The 16,398-nt window shown below is 39.7% G+C and overlaps 1 protein-coding gene across 8 annotated transcripts in view; it reads right to left on the bottom strand.

The window, feature by feature from the left end:
- The window catches only part of MYB (MYB proto-oncogene, transcription factor), a 32,049-nt gene that overhangs the window by 4,768 nt on the left and 10,883 nt on the right, over positions 1 to 16,398 (bottom strand). Inside the window, exons 4-15 of one of the 8 annotated variants that reach the window (XM_054392799.1) lie at positions 16,048 to 16,140; positions 15,410 to 15,630; positions 13,712 to 13,946; positions 12,825 to 12,905; positions 12,320 to 12,424; positions 10,765 to 11,022; positions 9,337 to 9,702; positions 7,657 to 7,799; positions 7,138 to 7,252; positions 6,926 to 7,051; positions 6,134 to 6,244; positions 5,435 to 5,542 (exon numbers count right to left, since the gene is read on the bottom strand). In XM_054392799.1, the coding sequence (XP_054248774.1) occupies positions 5,435 to 5,542; positions 6,134 to 6,244; positions 6,926 to 7,051; positions 7,138 to 7,252; positions 7,657 to 7,799; positions 9,337 to 9,702; positions 10,765 to 11,022; positions 12,320 to 12,424; positions 12,825 to 12,905; positions 13,712 to 13,946; positions 15,410 to 15,630; positions 16,048 to 16,140 (1,962 nt within the window). The remainder of the gene's footprint in view (positions 1 to 5,434; positions 5,543 to 6,133; positions 6,245 to 6,925; positions 7,052 to 7,137; positions 7,253 to 7,656; positions 7,800 to 9,336; positions 9,703 to 10,764; positions 11,023 to 12,319; positions 12,425 to 12,824; positions 12,906 to 13,711; positions 13,947 to 15,409; positions 15,631 to 16,047; positions 16,141 to 16,398) is intronic. The other 7 variants (XM_054392816.1, XM_054392807.1, XM_054392859.1 and 4 more) reach the window with 7 other exon arrangements.

Here is a 16,398-nt window from a genome sequence, read left to right as displayed (position 1 = left end):
AGAAAAAGCTAAAATGTTTAAAATATTTAGAAGGCACAAACTATTAGAAAGTATCTCATTGTGTTTTTCACCTGCAAAAAAAGCTGCATTTCTTGCCAGATTTTCCTTAGATAACACAGTATGGAAAATTTGCAGAACATGCCACTGGAAAAAAGGCATGCAATAGAAATTCCTGAAACAGTAAAATAATGTGTCCTAAACAAAGCAATTTCCTAGCAGGATAAGATACACATCATGTACAATTCTATGGCTTTCTATTTAGTAAGGACGTAGAACCAAGAGAAGTCTTTTTACATATCAAGACCAAATATTAAAGACTAATTAAAAACTCAAGGGGCCATAAATGAATTATACTTCACTTGCTAATGCAGAGCACTATTTCTGCTCAGGTTGCTGTTTCTCATCTGGGGCATGGGACAGCCTTCTCCTAAATTCTGGGACTTCATCAGTTGCTCAAAAATGTAACTTGCTAAATCTGAGAATAAGATGGTCCAACTTTTCAGCTTTTATTACAAGCCTGATACCAGAGCTAGAAAGAGCTATTTGGTGGTTTAACCCTGAAGACCTTTCTCAGACAAAACTCCTCTTTGAGATGAATGAGCTTTCCAAGAAAGATTAATTGAAGAGACACAGAAATAGGCTAAGCACCTACAACTCATATTAGAAATTCAGTCCAGTCCTAGTTTTATCCTTAAGTAATATTTTTTATTCACAGATCAGATTAGAACACACTGCTGCAAATAGCTGACAGTTCAGCTGTCACTGTTCTTCTTTCTGAGAGACCACTGCCTGCATGGGGCAGCTCTAACTCCTGGTCTGTTTGCAGCCCAAATTCTGCTGCCTTGGGAGAAAAACGTGCAATAACTGATCTGTAACTTTGAATGTCCTTTCACTCCCTCACCTGTGACAAACACAATTCCTGTACTCATCAGCCACTGGCAATAGAAGGGACAACACAAATGAGGGAAACACATAGGGTTAACTTTCCCTGCTGTGCAAATCCTAAACCTCCCAGGGCTTGAGCACAGCTTGCTTCCCCCTTTCCCTTGATTAAACAAAGAAGAGTATGAGACTCGGGGATCTTTTTGTCCCCCCCCAAAAAAGCCAGGGAGGAAAACCAGAGAAAGACTGCTGCTGCAGAAGAGCATGCTGCCTCACCTATATATTTTATCTTAAATTCAGCTGCAAATGAAATTCCACATTTCACCTTTTAAATGAAGAAAATTAAGCTTACTACATTCCTGAAAAGGTTAACCAAGTAACTGTTTTAAAATCCTTTAAACTTACTCTTTAAAGAAATTGGTTACATAAACCACTGAAAGTCAGGAAATTCGAGCTGAAACGTGTCAGTCTGTGGTTAAAAAATGGAAAGTGACAGGAGCTAGAGGTTAAAGAACATTCTCTTTAGCTTGCAGGGCTTCTACCTTATGTTGTTTCCTTTGTTACTGGGGGAAGAAGATATCAAAGCAGTGCTATTTTCTTAAAAGGTTCCATTTCATGGTTATCTTTTGATAGCCTGCAGGGTTAGGTGGATGGTCTGTGATTTAGCCTACTTTTCTATCTGTTAAAATGTCTATGCTAGGATAGTCTGTATTACGTACTGCTACTGCTACGGAACATAATGTGAAATAAAACATAACTTTTACACAGAAAGGGCCAGAAACAGTTTTTATGTAACTTCTTAAGAGGCACTGTGCAGATAATCAATTTGCCTCAATGAAAGCTTCATGTTATCCTAAAATCTTAACCTGCAGAAAGATTCCTGGGGAGGCAAACAATTCCCAACAGCAAACCCAGGGTTTGTTTGAATGATAAAAAAATGTAAGATGCAAAAAATACAGATTATAACTAACTCTACTAATATAAAGCGGAAGTATTTGGGATCTATGCAAATGAGTGTAAGAGTAATTCCACCTCAAAGCCACACACAGGTTTGGTGAAACACCTCTTACTGCTGGCAGTAAGAGAATACCCCATGCACAACTCTGAGATTTGCCATGCAGGATAAAAAAGCTGGCTGAACTTTCATACCTTAGCAGAAAGATCCTACAAACAGCAGCCTTACATCCAATGTTTTACAGAGACATAACCAAGGGATCAACTGAGGGTGAAGTCCTCTTCTTGTGTCTAAGGCAGCTTTTTCTCTCATTACTCTAGTATAGCACCATATTCCCAGAGCTGTTATATGCAGCTACCTGACCTCACATGCTAAATGATGCAACATGCTTTGCCTTCTAACTGATGGTGAATCATATTGTGCTATCTGATATGGTCATCAACTATTATGGTGGTAGAAGTTCCATCCCTGGTGGTTTTTAAGGCCAGGCTGGATGTGGCTCTGGGCAACCTGATCTAGTGTGAGGTGTCCCTGCCCATGGCAGGGGGGTTGAACTAGATGATCCTTGAGGTTCCTTCCAACCCTGACCCCATGATTCTATGATTCTAAGTTGTATATGATCACTTGTGTATCCAAAATGCTGTAAGTGTCCCACTGCTTTAAATATTTATTACTCTTGCCTTCAGAAATTAACAGCAAAGCAGTAACTAATCAGGCATTTTGGTGAGTTCATTGATAGCAAAACATAATTTTCCTTTTGCAAATGTAGTACAAATTATTAAAGCAATTAAAAATACTGTGGGCTTGTAAACATGCTACCTTCCTCTTGTGTAAGTGCAAATTTAAAGTGAAACAGAATTTTAAGAATGAACATTAAAAAAAAAAAGTTTCATCCTCTCTTTGCTCTTCCCTCTCCACACACAGACTCAAAGGTGCAGAGCACTGTAATTCTTACTTGGACTGAAGTCAGTCAGAATTTGCCTAAGTAACAACAGTTGGATCAGGCCCAAAATATTAAGAGCAACAATGTAAACATATGCAGTCACAATTAAATTTCACCCAGATGAGTTCCCTTGTGTTTAATGTCTATCTACATGGAATCAGTGGAGTTAGTCCAGTGTTCATGTGTGTATCTTCATGTTTGTACATGTATGAGGGCGATGTATCAAATTATAAACTAGGAAGTGTAGTGTAGAAAGCATAGAAAGCACAGAACAAGCATGTGCAAGACACTGGTCATGCACAAAACGCTACCAGTCAAAATTGAGCCCAAATGCTAACAGTTTCAATTGCTCTGCACCCTTTAAACATGCTGTGTCCTCATTACTCACATCCAGTTCCACTGGGATGGAAGGGGAGAAGCATTAGGTGCAGAGCAGCAGCAGCTTCTGGTGTGAAACACAGCCAGAGCACGTATCCTTTCTGATTGTACAGGGCCAAACTCCCCTCTCACGTGAAGCCAAGAAGTCTTACCAGGGATGAAGCAGATTTCCTCTTTTAACCGTAACACTAAGTCCAACTCAGAGAGCACTGTGATCAGCAGACAATACTGCATTGTTACCAAACATCTGTACTGCATTCTCTATACCACCACTACAGAACCCCCTAGCCTCATTCTTCACTTAGGATTACACTTCAGCTGCAACACTCAATGATTCTTCATCACCAGAGAGAAGAATTTTACCTTCCCATTGGCTCACCACAAAGCTGCATGAATTCATTTGGGGGCTTTTTACAACTGCTTTTCTTCCAGTTCAACACATTTTAAACACTGAGGTGAGCTGGGAAGCCCTTTTTAACTCCTACTTAAGGAAAAACCCTCTTTATCCAAACAATAATACCTGACTTTTGACATGCTTTTCCTGAGCAAGGACTGAAGAATGGGATCCAGAATGGCTCACAAATTCACTCATGTAAACTTCCTGAACCAAATCAGCATGAGTGAGGAGAGGTTAAACAAGCCCTTTCATTTATAACAGCTTGTAAAGAAATTATTTTTAGATAGCAGGAAACATAACACTGTTATGCCAAAGATCAAAAGATCCTATTTTACAGGTATCTCAGATGCTTCTTTTTTATTACTGGCACAGTGCAGGCAACCAAGACCAACAGGACAGCCCACAACATACTCTGCTTACCTGCCAGAAAACATTGCCCTAAACCTTTGGAGGAGCCTGGAGTTTGGCTGGGGAACATGTCCAGATGTCAGCATGCTGGCAAAGTAGCAGGGCTGAATGTGTGGCGACCAGCAGCTGGGAACCTCCAGCGACCCACTGTAAAGCTGGAGGCCTGGGCTCCTTTGCCATGAGATGGTCTGAATTTAGTTCCTAAACAATTGCCTTAAGTCGGGGCAGTGGATGCTTAAAACCTCCTCTTAGCCAGCTAAGAAACACAGCAATAGGGATTGTATGTCTTTGGCCCCTCTGGACATTCCCATGACAAGGGGAGACACTGTCCCTGCTCTCCAAAGCTGCTTTCATCAAATGATCCTGTGGTGCAAAATACATGGCAAACTGTGCCAAATGGGGATGTGTGTGAAATTCTAAAACCTCACTTTATAATGTCAAGCTAGAGATGATTCATCAAAACCAGGTTTTGTTCATTCCTTCCTACCGTAAATAACCCCTAATGTAAATTCTGGAAAGAGGGAGGAAAGAAAGGATTAGCCATGTGGACTGCCTGAAAGTCAGGAACAATGGAGTTATAATTTCCTTTCTGACAGTGACTCACCCTGGGGAATATGACTCTCCCTCAATTTGCTCATGTGGAGAAGGTATATAAAATTACTTATTCATCTACCTCAAAAATACCATCTGTGGTGGAAGGAAAATTTATTGCTATCTATACTGTGTTTTGTTCTCTGAATGATTTCTGTCCACAAGAGTTGACAATGAGGCTGCTAATGACTTTGGTAGGCTTTGGATGAGGTCCTCTATAACAGCTACATTTTGAAGTACAGCAAAAGTATAAGTTAACACTTGGTAAAAGCATGACTATGTAAATTCCAGCCTCACATCTGGCTTGCATTAAATCAGTCACTTACTTAATACATTTCAAAGATTCCAGGACACAAAACTGGCTGTAAGGATTAGGAGGCCACTTCAGATCACTGTTTACAAACACACTTCTGAAGCAACCCCAGTGCACACTCAGGGAAAAGCCATCTTGGTGCTTGGCTGGATGGGCAATACTGACTACACCTCTGCCAGCCAACTGGGCCCTGCCAGAGTTCCTGCTCTCACCCCGAGGCCAGTACAAGTTCTATCCACCACCACCCCACTCAACTCTCCTGCTCTCCAAAACAGCAGAGCCACCTATGAAGTCTACAGGAAGAAGCCCATGGCTAATGTTAATTCTCAGTCCTATCAATTTAACACTGGAGCCAGCTAAGCCCCATGCATGAAGCTTTGCCCTGTTTAATTTCCCAGCACAGCTATAGCCTCTGAGTCCTCATGTTCCACAGGTGAAGTGGGATCCACCACCATGTTCATCTGAACGTTTCATACTTCCAGATTCAAAACTTAAATTCAGTCTCTGAGAAAGCAATATATAGATGTATTTTTATACATAAAGGGTAGTTTCTAAAAAAATAGTTACCTGCAAAGGACTAGCTAGTGGCCTGTTCCTAGGTACTGCAAATGTTTTGTGAAAACTACCATCCTCTTCAGACACAGGCATCTTTAAAATGGAGCTGGTAAGAAGATTCTGAACAGGAAAAGAAAAAAACCTAAAATGTTTCTCAGTAACTCAGAACAACCTTAATTTGAACATTAAAAGCAAGCTCTGTCTGACTGCAGAGAGTGCAACACTGGACATGGTTATAGACAGTGTGCTCAGCCTGGGAGCAGAGCTCAGCTTGGTGTCCCTTGAACTTGGCTTTGCAGGAGCACTGTCATGTGCAAAGGTTTTTCATTCAATGAATAGTCTTGGCAAAGCAAAGGAAAACCTGCTTATGCAAGGTCTCCTTTGCACAAACCAAAACAGACTCTCTTTTATCAGTTTTTAACTCTATGACCTAGTCATTTCTATACACAGGTGCAGGTGTCCTCCAAGTGCAGGCTGATTCAAAGACTGTGGGCTGCACAAAGACCGCAATTTCTGCTTCCTTCTATAGACATTAAAGTCACGTAATTAAGAGCGGGATTTTGCCTCCTATGCTTAATACAGAAAAACTATGTGGAAATCATAATGCCTTCTTATAAGGAAGCTTGGACAAAGTATTTTCACTCTCGCACTGAAGAACTGAACAGGGATGTAAAAGAAAAATCATTTGGCAGTGTAAAAACTTGCACTTACTGGCACATCTTCCCCAGTAGATGCTTGTGTAAAGAGCTGAGTGTTCAGGTTTTCTCCTTCCCAGTGATTAGAGCAAAAAAAATTTCCAGTTTTATCTGTTGGTGACTCCACCTGGAAGCAGAAAAGGCACCATTATAAAAACCAGCACCTACCTGACCAGGATATTTATCTGTCAGTTGCTTAATAAATGGAATAAATATTCCTCACAGCTGTACACAATGCATGTTTACAGCACTGCCTTTTACAGTACCCTTGCTCTTTGCAGAAGAAAAAAGTTTGGAGGTTCTCAAAAAAATTCCCATCTAGTAAAACTTGGAATACTGGAACTCAGGTCTGTCAGTATTCAGGAGTTTAATCCTCTAGAAAGGATTGAAAATACATGTATTTTTAGAACTTTAGTGATAAAGTAACATAATGCAATGTTCTCAAATGTTCAGGTTTCTAAGTCACTCCATGAAGCTTGGTCCCTGTGGGGCTCTTCTATACTTTTCACCAATATTAGAAAGATTCAATCCAAATTCCTGCCTAATTTTTTTTTTCTTTTTAAGTTTCAAATGAAAACTGCATTAGAACAGCCCAAGCAAACCCCTGCTGAAAACAGCAGAAAGACTTCTATGGAAATCAATGGGAGATGAATTAGGCATGCCTAGTATACTATATAGAACCGACACTAAGATCTTGGGGCTCACATAAAAGAAAAACAGACACAGCTATTTAGCAGAAAGGGTATTGGTATAAGCTTCTCAGTGAAGACTGCTGAATTAAATTGCCTCAGGTAAGTTTGAGATTTACCTCTTGTTTGATTTTCTTCAGCAAAGGGGGTCCACTTTCATGTAGCCCAGCCACTATTGCAGATTCCTCTGACTCCTGCTTGATAACGTCCTGCAGATCTTCCACAAGATGAGTCGGAGTTTGAGGCTGAAAGAAAGAAACGTTACAGCCAAGTCCCAGAGCATCCCTCTGCACTAATATCAAAGCAACTTTTATCATTGTTTCCTTCTTACCAGCATCTTCAAAGGACCATATTTGATTTCCTGAGCTGCAAGTGCGTTTTTGAATGGAGTGGGTGTTCTTGGAGAGCTCTCTAATATTGACCTCTTGATTGCTGGAGTTCTGAAACTTTAAAAATAGGGAGAAAAACTTTAAAGCAACATGCTTGGAAATACTGCCTCTTTGCAGAAATATGTGCATACAGGCAGTGGCTGCTCTAAGAATCTGGTAAGTATTATCCTACAAGCCTAAAATTCACTTAGCTTTTCTAGCAGAACATCTACTTTACTGTGGTAAGATGGAATGGCTTTATCTAAAAACATGGTGAGTCTATATGCTTGATTGTCCTGTATTAACACCCTACACCTCCACGGCTAGAAAGTGGAAGTTTACCACTCCAGATTATGAAGAATCTCAGTGTGTTAGCAAACAGCTCTGCAGGATGCACACAGTGGCCCAGCACTTTGATGGCATGCAAATCTGAAGTAATGAACCCGTGTCAATCTGACAAAACAACGTGGTAACAGACTTACACATTATTCTCCTTCTGAGCTTTGAACGCCTGGTCCCTGTGGAACGGTGTGGTAACAGCCATCTTATGGCCACACACTGGTGTGGAAGTTAGTGCTGGATTGTCCAGGTTCAGGTTTTCCTGATTGGATGAGGTGTTTAAGAACTGCAGGCAGGGAAAGGAAAAATCAACAGGAACATCCAGATTACAAGGTTAACCCTTAAGTTGACATTATTGAACCAAAGAAAGGAAATTATTTCCTTCAGATTGACTTAAGTCATTCTCCTGACCTTACGATGCAGGTGGATTTATATGGGGTACCAGACTCTATGGCAAAACAATACTCAACAGCTTGGCTGGAGCACTCAGGAAGCCAAAATGAGTATTTCTAGAGAGGGAAGTTATTAAAAAGGTCACTCCTCTCCAAGTTTAAGAGCCCCATCTTAAAAGCCTGATTCAGATTTTCTGCAAATAAATTTTAATTAAGAGCAGAGCGTGCAAATAAGAACTGAGTAAAAATGAGTAAAGAATGTTTCAGGAATAAATCCACAGGAAATGAGGCTAAATTCCACACAGATTTATACATGGAATCTAGGTACTTTTGAGGCAGTAAATGAAAGCATTTGACAGGAAAATAAATTTTACTATCATCTCTTTCAAAAAACAAACTGCTCCATTTTCACAGTAAAAATGAAAACTGCCACCTGAGATGAGAGTGTGGAGTGTTTTGGAATGGAAATAGCTGACTGAAAAGGAGGTAGCAGCATTAGCCTGGAGAAAATTGCTTCTGCAGGAGTTTTACCTAGTAACCTAAAATACTGTTTCCATTTCTAGTGTTTACATATCTGTGAGCACAGTGATATCCTTCATTCTGACAATGATTCACCCTATTACCTTCTAGATTCAACCTGCATTGGACTGAAACACCCTTATAAAAATATGGATTTCACTGGATCAATGAAATATGATTAAAATACCAAGAAGATACAGTGGGAGATCATTACATGCAATCATTTACTATCCTTCACAAAACAGGGTTTTCTCTGACTTCAAGAACTATTGCCAAACCAAGGCAAAACCAACACAGACAAACAAAAAAAACCAAAACACGTTTAAATAGTGCAACAGCTGTGAAACAAAGCAACCACCAACAGGAATGTGGAAGTGCATGCCAGGCCATTTTAACAGGCCATTTTTCTTCTCATTCCTATTCTGATCCAACCCACATGGCCCAGGCTGAGGATGGTGAGTTGTGATTTGAATTTTCTGGTTGTTGTCAGTTTGTCTCACAACCTGAATGCTATTTAAATGCAGTTTGGGGTTTTCTAGGTCAGTGAATCATACTGTAAGTGGACAGAGATGGAAAGCAATACAAATTATCAGAAATGTTAAACTCTAGTAGTTGAAGGAGTTAACAGCAAAAGCAAAGTAAGCAAACGTAACACCCTATAAAATGATCCAAATAAAAAAAAAAACCAACCAAGCCTCATAGATGAATTTAAAATAAGAGAATCAACAGTTAGCTTGCTGATGATCTAAATTCAGTGGTAAAGACTACGAGCAGTGAGAAGATTCAAACATGGAGTGAAATCAGCAAGTGCAACGGTAATTAGTCATTTGTTCCAAAAGATTAGTTTCTAAATTGTTAAGGCTGAGGTGACTTTTGAGAATTAGTAACATCTGTGCAGAAGTCTTGATCTACCTGCGAGGGAGAGAAGAGCAGACTTTTGACAGGGGAGCGCTTAGGAGGAGTTGAGCTGCTGACGTCAGCTAGGACAAAGGTGCTACCGTGGCCACTGGCTAAGGGGCTGGAGTCCCCTCTCCTTTTGCGAAGAAGGACCCATGGAGCCGCGCTGCCCTGTGAGGCAGATAAGTATTTTGGTGAGCCAGGAGAGCTCTGACTCGACATAATTTTGCTCAAGTTTGTCATGGGGTGTCCTTGAGGTCTACAAGCACTGGCCCCTCTTTGCTGAAGCTGTGCAACTTTGCCTGTGGGAGCTTTGCTAGCCGACGTGTCTTTGTCTTCAAAGAATTCAAAACTGCTGAGATCACCCCATGATGAAGGATCCTGAAACAATGTGGGAGGCACGGAGCCATAAGACAGTGTATAGTGCCACCTCATGAAAATATAACGCTAGGATATGCCCATAATCAACATCAACAACAAAGTGTTTCCCAGTTCAATTCAGCATGACCCTGTTATTTAAGGAGTAACAGCATGAGCTCTTGTTTGTGTTTTCAGTATATACTTTGGCCATATCAAACACTCTAATGCCCTAGCGGTGCTGCTGACAACTGAACCTCTACAGAAACCATGAGTCAAGTGATGTCCTTACTATCTACTTGCCCAGGGTTTTCTGCCTAGTATGAAAACAGTGCCTTCTGCTACTAAAAAAAGTGTGCCTTGCGCTCTAAACTAAAACTCCTCCCAGGCTGCGTGCCCGCTCTGGACATACTAAGTGGGTGCTGACACCACATGAAGCAGACACCTCTACAGCTTAAGGAGGGTGCCTTCAACAAATGTATTTCACTGTGCCACCTCAGTTACACGTAGTATCACAGAGATGACAATGAGAAAAAGGCCATGTGAGTGTCAGTCAGCTACTTGGCATTCAAAATGCATGCTTCCAGTTCTTCACATATGACTGGGCAAGTTCTTTAAACTTACAGAAGCAGCTATTGAAGCTACAACAAAAGCTTTTAGAGAATGATGCAAATACATGGGCAGCCAAACAAAACCTATGGCAAGTGTGACTTAAAATATAAGTATCATTTCATTGTTTAAAATCTTCAACTGTGTATTTTATTTTATTTTAAGGAGATTTATTATCAAGAGATCATTTCAAGATCCTATTGTTCTGTTTGCTGAACATTACACTCCTGTACCAAGATGTAGCAGGAAAAGGAGATGCCCACAAAAAGCGTATGAATTCACACTCAGGAGTTTAATTTACGAGATTTATGAGCAGCTGTGTTTTGTTATGTCAGAAGCTCAGCTTCAGATCTTCTAACAAATAGAAGTTACTTAAAAAAAAAAAAAAAGGAAAAAAAGCACATTTAGGACTGTCCCAGTTCCTCTCCCCTTACTCTGACCACACACAAATCCACCTGAGGTAGCAAGTCTACTTACGGAGTCTATTAACTGGAGTGTTTCTGCAAATTCTAAGAGATTCTTAACATTATCCAGGATGTTGCTCTGGTGAACAATCATGCACCGTGCAGGGGATGCACTCTCTTCAGGTAAGCAACCATGATCCACTGGTGGAGATGGAGTATGATGATGATGTTCCCCCAGACAGGAAACAGGTGCATTGTCACCACTAGTCCTGCTACTGTCAGCAATTGTGGTGCTGTGCCAGCCAGGGTAGTTTGATGTGTGGTTCTGTGTCTGAAGGAAGAAGAAAAAAAAGGAAAAGGGGGGGGAAGAAGACAGAAGGAACTTAGCAATGAAATTGCACAAGGTGTCAGATGCCACTGGAGGAAAGATAAAAGTAGTTGCATCATCATCTAAAAGCTTATGCCTATGAAACAATTGTCAAGATGTTTCCTTTCATCAGTGCAAGATCTCATTTTAAGCAATGTTGGCATTGTATTTGCTATCCCAAAGTTACCTCATAATTTACTTCCAGGATTATGAGCATCTATCATTACTAGCACATAATCAGTTCATACTCCATTACTCCAAAAGCTCAAAAACGTGTCTGCAAGTCATTTTCCGTGAGAAGCAAGAAACGGCAGGATTGCCCTACTGAGCGCTCAGCACTGTAGAAGGCTAAAGAGTTTAAGAGTTAGAGTTGCTTTTGTTTGCTTATCTCCTTTTCTTCTTCTGTCCCTGTCTAATGCTACAGCTTACACCAATGCAGTGAAGAGGCTGTCAAATCAACGTGGTTAGGAAAGCAGAAGAACAAATTAACAGAAGTTTCTTTCCAGTGTGATCATGCAACAGAAGAAATTGCAAAACATTGACTAAAGTTAAAAAGTGGCCAAACTAACGTATCATGCATGCACTTGTTTTACTATTAATTTAAATATTACCAAAAAAAATCTGCTGGCTATCACCTATCTTCAGAAAAGATTTGGCTTTGGTAACAGTGTTAAGTAATTACATCAGGGTTTTCATACATTAACATCCAATGGCATACAAAACAAAGTTTGAGAATTCAGTAATAGCCAGCATGGGCTCCATGCATGCAGTTATGAAGAATCTAACATTATTGGGAGAAGTAAAACTGTCAAACATGCAGCAAGTCTGAAGCTTACAAGGTCTATAAAACACAGCTGAAGGAAAGAATGCAACAGAGATGGAAAATCTAATACACAGGCACTACATTTTCATCACATGAATCATTGCACACTTCCAGAAATGCAGATCCCCTTGATGTAAGATCTGAGGGATTTTTGCTTTTGTACAATCACTGTGTTTCCAATTTCCCATCACATCACAGAGCCCAGCCCTGCTCCCACTTTGTGAATTAAAACACCCACAAAATGTTTGCCTTTATTTTTTTTTCCAGAATAATTTACAAAGCAGATACAGATTACACATGTGCTATGTTTCATCTTTTTAAAACGGAAATATAGAGCCTTGATTAGTATTAGAGGCAGAGGGGGAGTAAAAAGTTAAAAAGACAAGCACTGGGGTAATGCTGCTATCCCTCCATCCAAGCACACAGTGACAATCTTACTGGTAATGCCTGCTGCCCTTTCAGTTCATTCTCAGTCGACATTAGTAGCAACTCTAATTCCTTTATTCGTTTTTCTTTCTCAGGGTCTTCATCATTATAGTGTCTCTGAAATTAAGAGTTAAGGGAAAAGAAAGGATAAAGATCTGATAGGATATAGCAACTAAAATGCTTATGGCTTGCCGTCCTGTGGTTACAATAGCCAAATTAGACTCAAAGGTGGAACAAATGTCAATTGTGTTTTTCACTACCAAAGTCCCTGCTGAATTTCAGTATAGACATTTGAAATGGAGAAAGTGAAAGCCATCACACCAGATGTCAACTACTGTGTTTTAAATCTATTTCAGAAGAAGCAATCTTTAGCCATGTTAGACTCCCCCACCTTCCCCATTTTCTCTCTTCACCACACTTAATTACAATAAAATGTTTCCTTAATGTACAATATCTGCACTTTGACTTATCAAATGTTTAACCAATTGACTCTTGAAATGAGATTCAAGTTATCTACCTGAATAGCTGCAGCAGCTGGCTGAGGAACATTGACAATATTTACATGCAGTGCTACTGGATATGGGATCTGACCAGGGACCTAGGCCAAAAGCAGAAGACACTAAAAGTTATTATTTCTATCATATTGTCTGCCTGCATTGTGAATATGTGTTAAGCATACTTTGGTTTCAGGTACTTAATATTTATAATCTATGAAGATGAAACAGCAATGTTTACAAGAAAAGCAAACAATAATTATTTTTTAGGAATATGACAGTGAAAATTATTACAGAGGAAGAAAAAGAATTCATATCATAAATACCTACGCTTTCTGAATAAGATGAATAATTTACAGAGGCATTTGTAAGATTTTTCTAAAGTGAAGTGAAAATGCAAAAGATGCAATTTATTATCATCTAAAACTCTGTATTATAACTGTCTGAAGAAGCAGCAACCTGTTTCATTATTAATCATTAATAGAAAAGAAATCAGATTAAAAAACGGTAGTTGTTTACTTGGTTGCAACAGGCAACCCACAAACAGAGTATCACTGACAAGACAATGGAAGATTTTCACACAGAACACAGAATTAATGTAGATTCCACTGATACAAATAAATGCAATATTCACCACCATGAGCAACAGTACTGGGAATACACTCCCTGCTTATATTAAAAATGCTGAACCTGATTCCACCACTTGAAAGCTGGCAGTCAATTTGAAATGTATGTATCTTCACTGAATGAAGTCAAGGTCAAAGAAGTCCTTGGCTGACATTAAACACATACAAGTGCACCAGGACTGGAAGAAAAGCCTTCACGCCTCCTGAAATCAGGTAAAGCTAAATTGCACCCAACCTATTCAAAGAAGCAAAGCAAAAATCTCCCCGTGTTTTCAGATGCTTACATTTTGCGGCTCAGAGATGTGGTAGTAAGGGTAGTCATTGCTCATCGGTGGCTGGCCAGATACTGGCAGCTGTGCAGAAGGAGGGTTGTGAGCAAAGGTCATCAAGTGGTTGCTCTTCTGAAAGCCAGCTGCTGCTGAGGAGTGACAGGCTTTGGAGGACTCCTGCAGGTATCCCTCCTGCTCAACCTTTCGGCGCATGGTGGAATTCCAGTGGTTCTTAATAGCATTATCAGTTCTGCAACAGAAATACATATATTTGAGGAGTTTTAAAAAAGAGCACTTGCAATTCAAACAGATTAATAGGCAGGTAACTGCTGTTGGCAATTCTGTTTAAATCGTGAACCGTTTTCTGACATTCCTCCTGCCTCCACCTTTACAAATACTACAATCAGGAAGGATGCTCAGTAGAAAAGGTAGGAGAAAGACAAATGGACTACAGTTGTTTATGTACTTTTTAAAGCAATCTCTCAGCCTTAGGTCCTCACACTGTAAGAAATTAGTAACTTCAGCTCTACCTCATTCCCATGAGGTGAGATGACAGCAAAGGCTAACAAACCTTTGAGGCGAAAGGACTGCCAACATCATCTTCCTGACTCTTTATATTACAGTGGAGTTTTATTGCATCTCATTGCTGGAAAGAACAACTGGAGAACAGCTGTGAAAAGACTTAACTTCCAAGCAACTTTCCAATTGGCCACCTAGACATCATGCTATACACACAAATTCAGTAAACAAAGCTGTTGGGATTTTTCTTAGCTGCAGAAAAACTGAGATTCAAATTCTCACAGAGATGAGTCAGAAAAAGCAAACTTATCAAGTCTGTGAGAGTACATTTCAAAACAGCTCCTCTACTTGAAGAACATCACCTCCACAGTATATCACTGAAAGCGGTATCTGCTACAAGAAATGTTTTCCAAAGGGCAATTACTTTCTTGTTTTCTTCTAGAAGGTGAAAGCAGCTTAGGGAATGCCCCATTAAAAAGCTATCATGATCTTAGGCATTGTATTTACATTTGAAGATGTTTCACCAAATAGCAGGAATAACAATGGGAAAGGAAATCTCTTCCTTGCTTACATTATTTGCTTGATTACGCTTTATGTTAAGTCACTTTTACTAAAGAGCAAGTAAGACACGGAATCTCTGAAATCACATGCAAGCTGTGCAAGCTTTCAACAAGACAAGTATTTCCAGAATCTAAGGAAGTCAGTTATTCCCAGTTTATACATGTATTTTTAAACAGGTCAAAAGTATCTGGATGATTCAGGAGCAATTATAAATGTTGAGGCAGCCTTTTCTTAAATAATTTTCAATAAACAGGCTGGATTTCACATCGAATGTATATCCTGAATGTAAATTATGTTCCACTTGCAGGGCCCAATCCTTTCCTGTTAAATCAATTTAAATTTTGACAGTTATTTAAGAAACTGTTACGATCTTGCCCCAGTTACTGATTTTTTTTTTTTTGCCTATGGCAAACATCAAAAGCATGTAAAAATAGTGTACCATTCCATGTACTGACCAAACAGCATGGTTCCCCACTGAGAAAAATTCCCATCAATGTCACTGGCTTTCCAGATTTTGATTGCAGATTTTTCTAATTACTTATAAAGTGCAGCCTGAGGCAACTAAAATGGACTCCTCAGTCCTACAGCTTTTTCCTCTTTTCCTATTGAAGAGCTAAAGGTGTATGTCATTACCGTCCAGGCAGCAACTTTGCAATTTCTGCCCATCTGTTTCCCAGCCTCTTGTGTGCCTGGTAAATAATTCTATCTTCCTCTTCTGTCCAGGAGGTTTTCTTCACTTCTGGATTCAAATGGTTGTGCCACCTCTCCCTGCACTGTTTTCCAATCCTTCCCTTCAAATGCTTAGCAATGACAGACCAGCGCTTTGGACCGTATTTCTGCACGAGTTCTATTACCTTCAAAGAAGGACATAAAAAACTGCCTGTATTTAATGATGCATAATGAATCAATGAAATTTTTCTGTGTTGGAGCAATATTTTCAAAAACATTTTTCAAAATTACCACATTAAAATTAACACACAATTTAGGTTCCCCATTAGGTCCCATTTATGTTTTACCCAAAAGGAAAAATCTTGGTAATACTTCAGGCACTTCTAGACTGTAATTCTACATTACAGAGCTGTTAAACAACAATAATTAATTTGCACAGAAAAGGTAGAAAGCACTACACAAATACTAAACATTGACATTGATAGGATCAGTCTGCCTTTGGCTGTATTAGTACTGCATCCACCAAAGTCTCTGGGAGTTCTTCTCCAACACACAGAATCTGCTAGTAAGGAATTAATCAGATGGAAAGGAAAACAGGTTACCCTTTGATCCTCCTCTTTAGTCCATGGACCTTTAATAAGTTCTGGGTTTAATACCTTCTGCCATCGGTGCTGGCACTGAACATCTGTCCGGTTCTAGAGAAATGCAAAATATGCACCACAGATCATTCTTCAGACAAGATGAATGCAGAGTGATAATGCTTGTTCCCACCACATTTCGCTGCCAGCTATGACTACTAAACAATATGGAGTGATACAGTAGGTATGAGAAGAAGGTGCTCAACTATCAGTTTGCTCACTTAACTAAATAAGATTTCCATCATTTCTTCAGTGAGGACTGTAGCACCAAAACTACAAAAACTGAATCTTCACCATCTAAGCAACAGCCATCAT

This window comes from Indicator indicator, chromosome 2 (genome assembly GCF_027791375.1).
Source record: "Indicator indicator isolate 239-I01 chromosome 2, UM_Iind_1.1, whole genome shotgun sequence".
Lineage (NCBI taxonomy): Eukaryota > Metazoa > Chordata > Aves > Piciformes > Indicatoridae > Indicator > Indicator indicator.
This window is presented reverse-complemented; position numbering and strand designations above follow the sequence as displayed.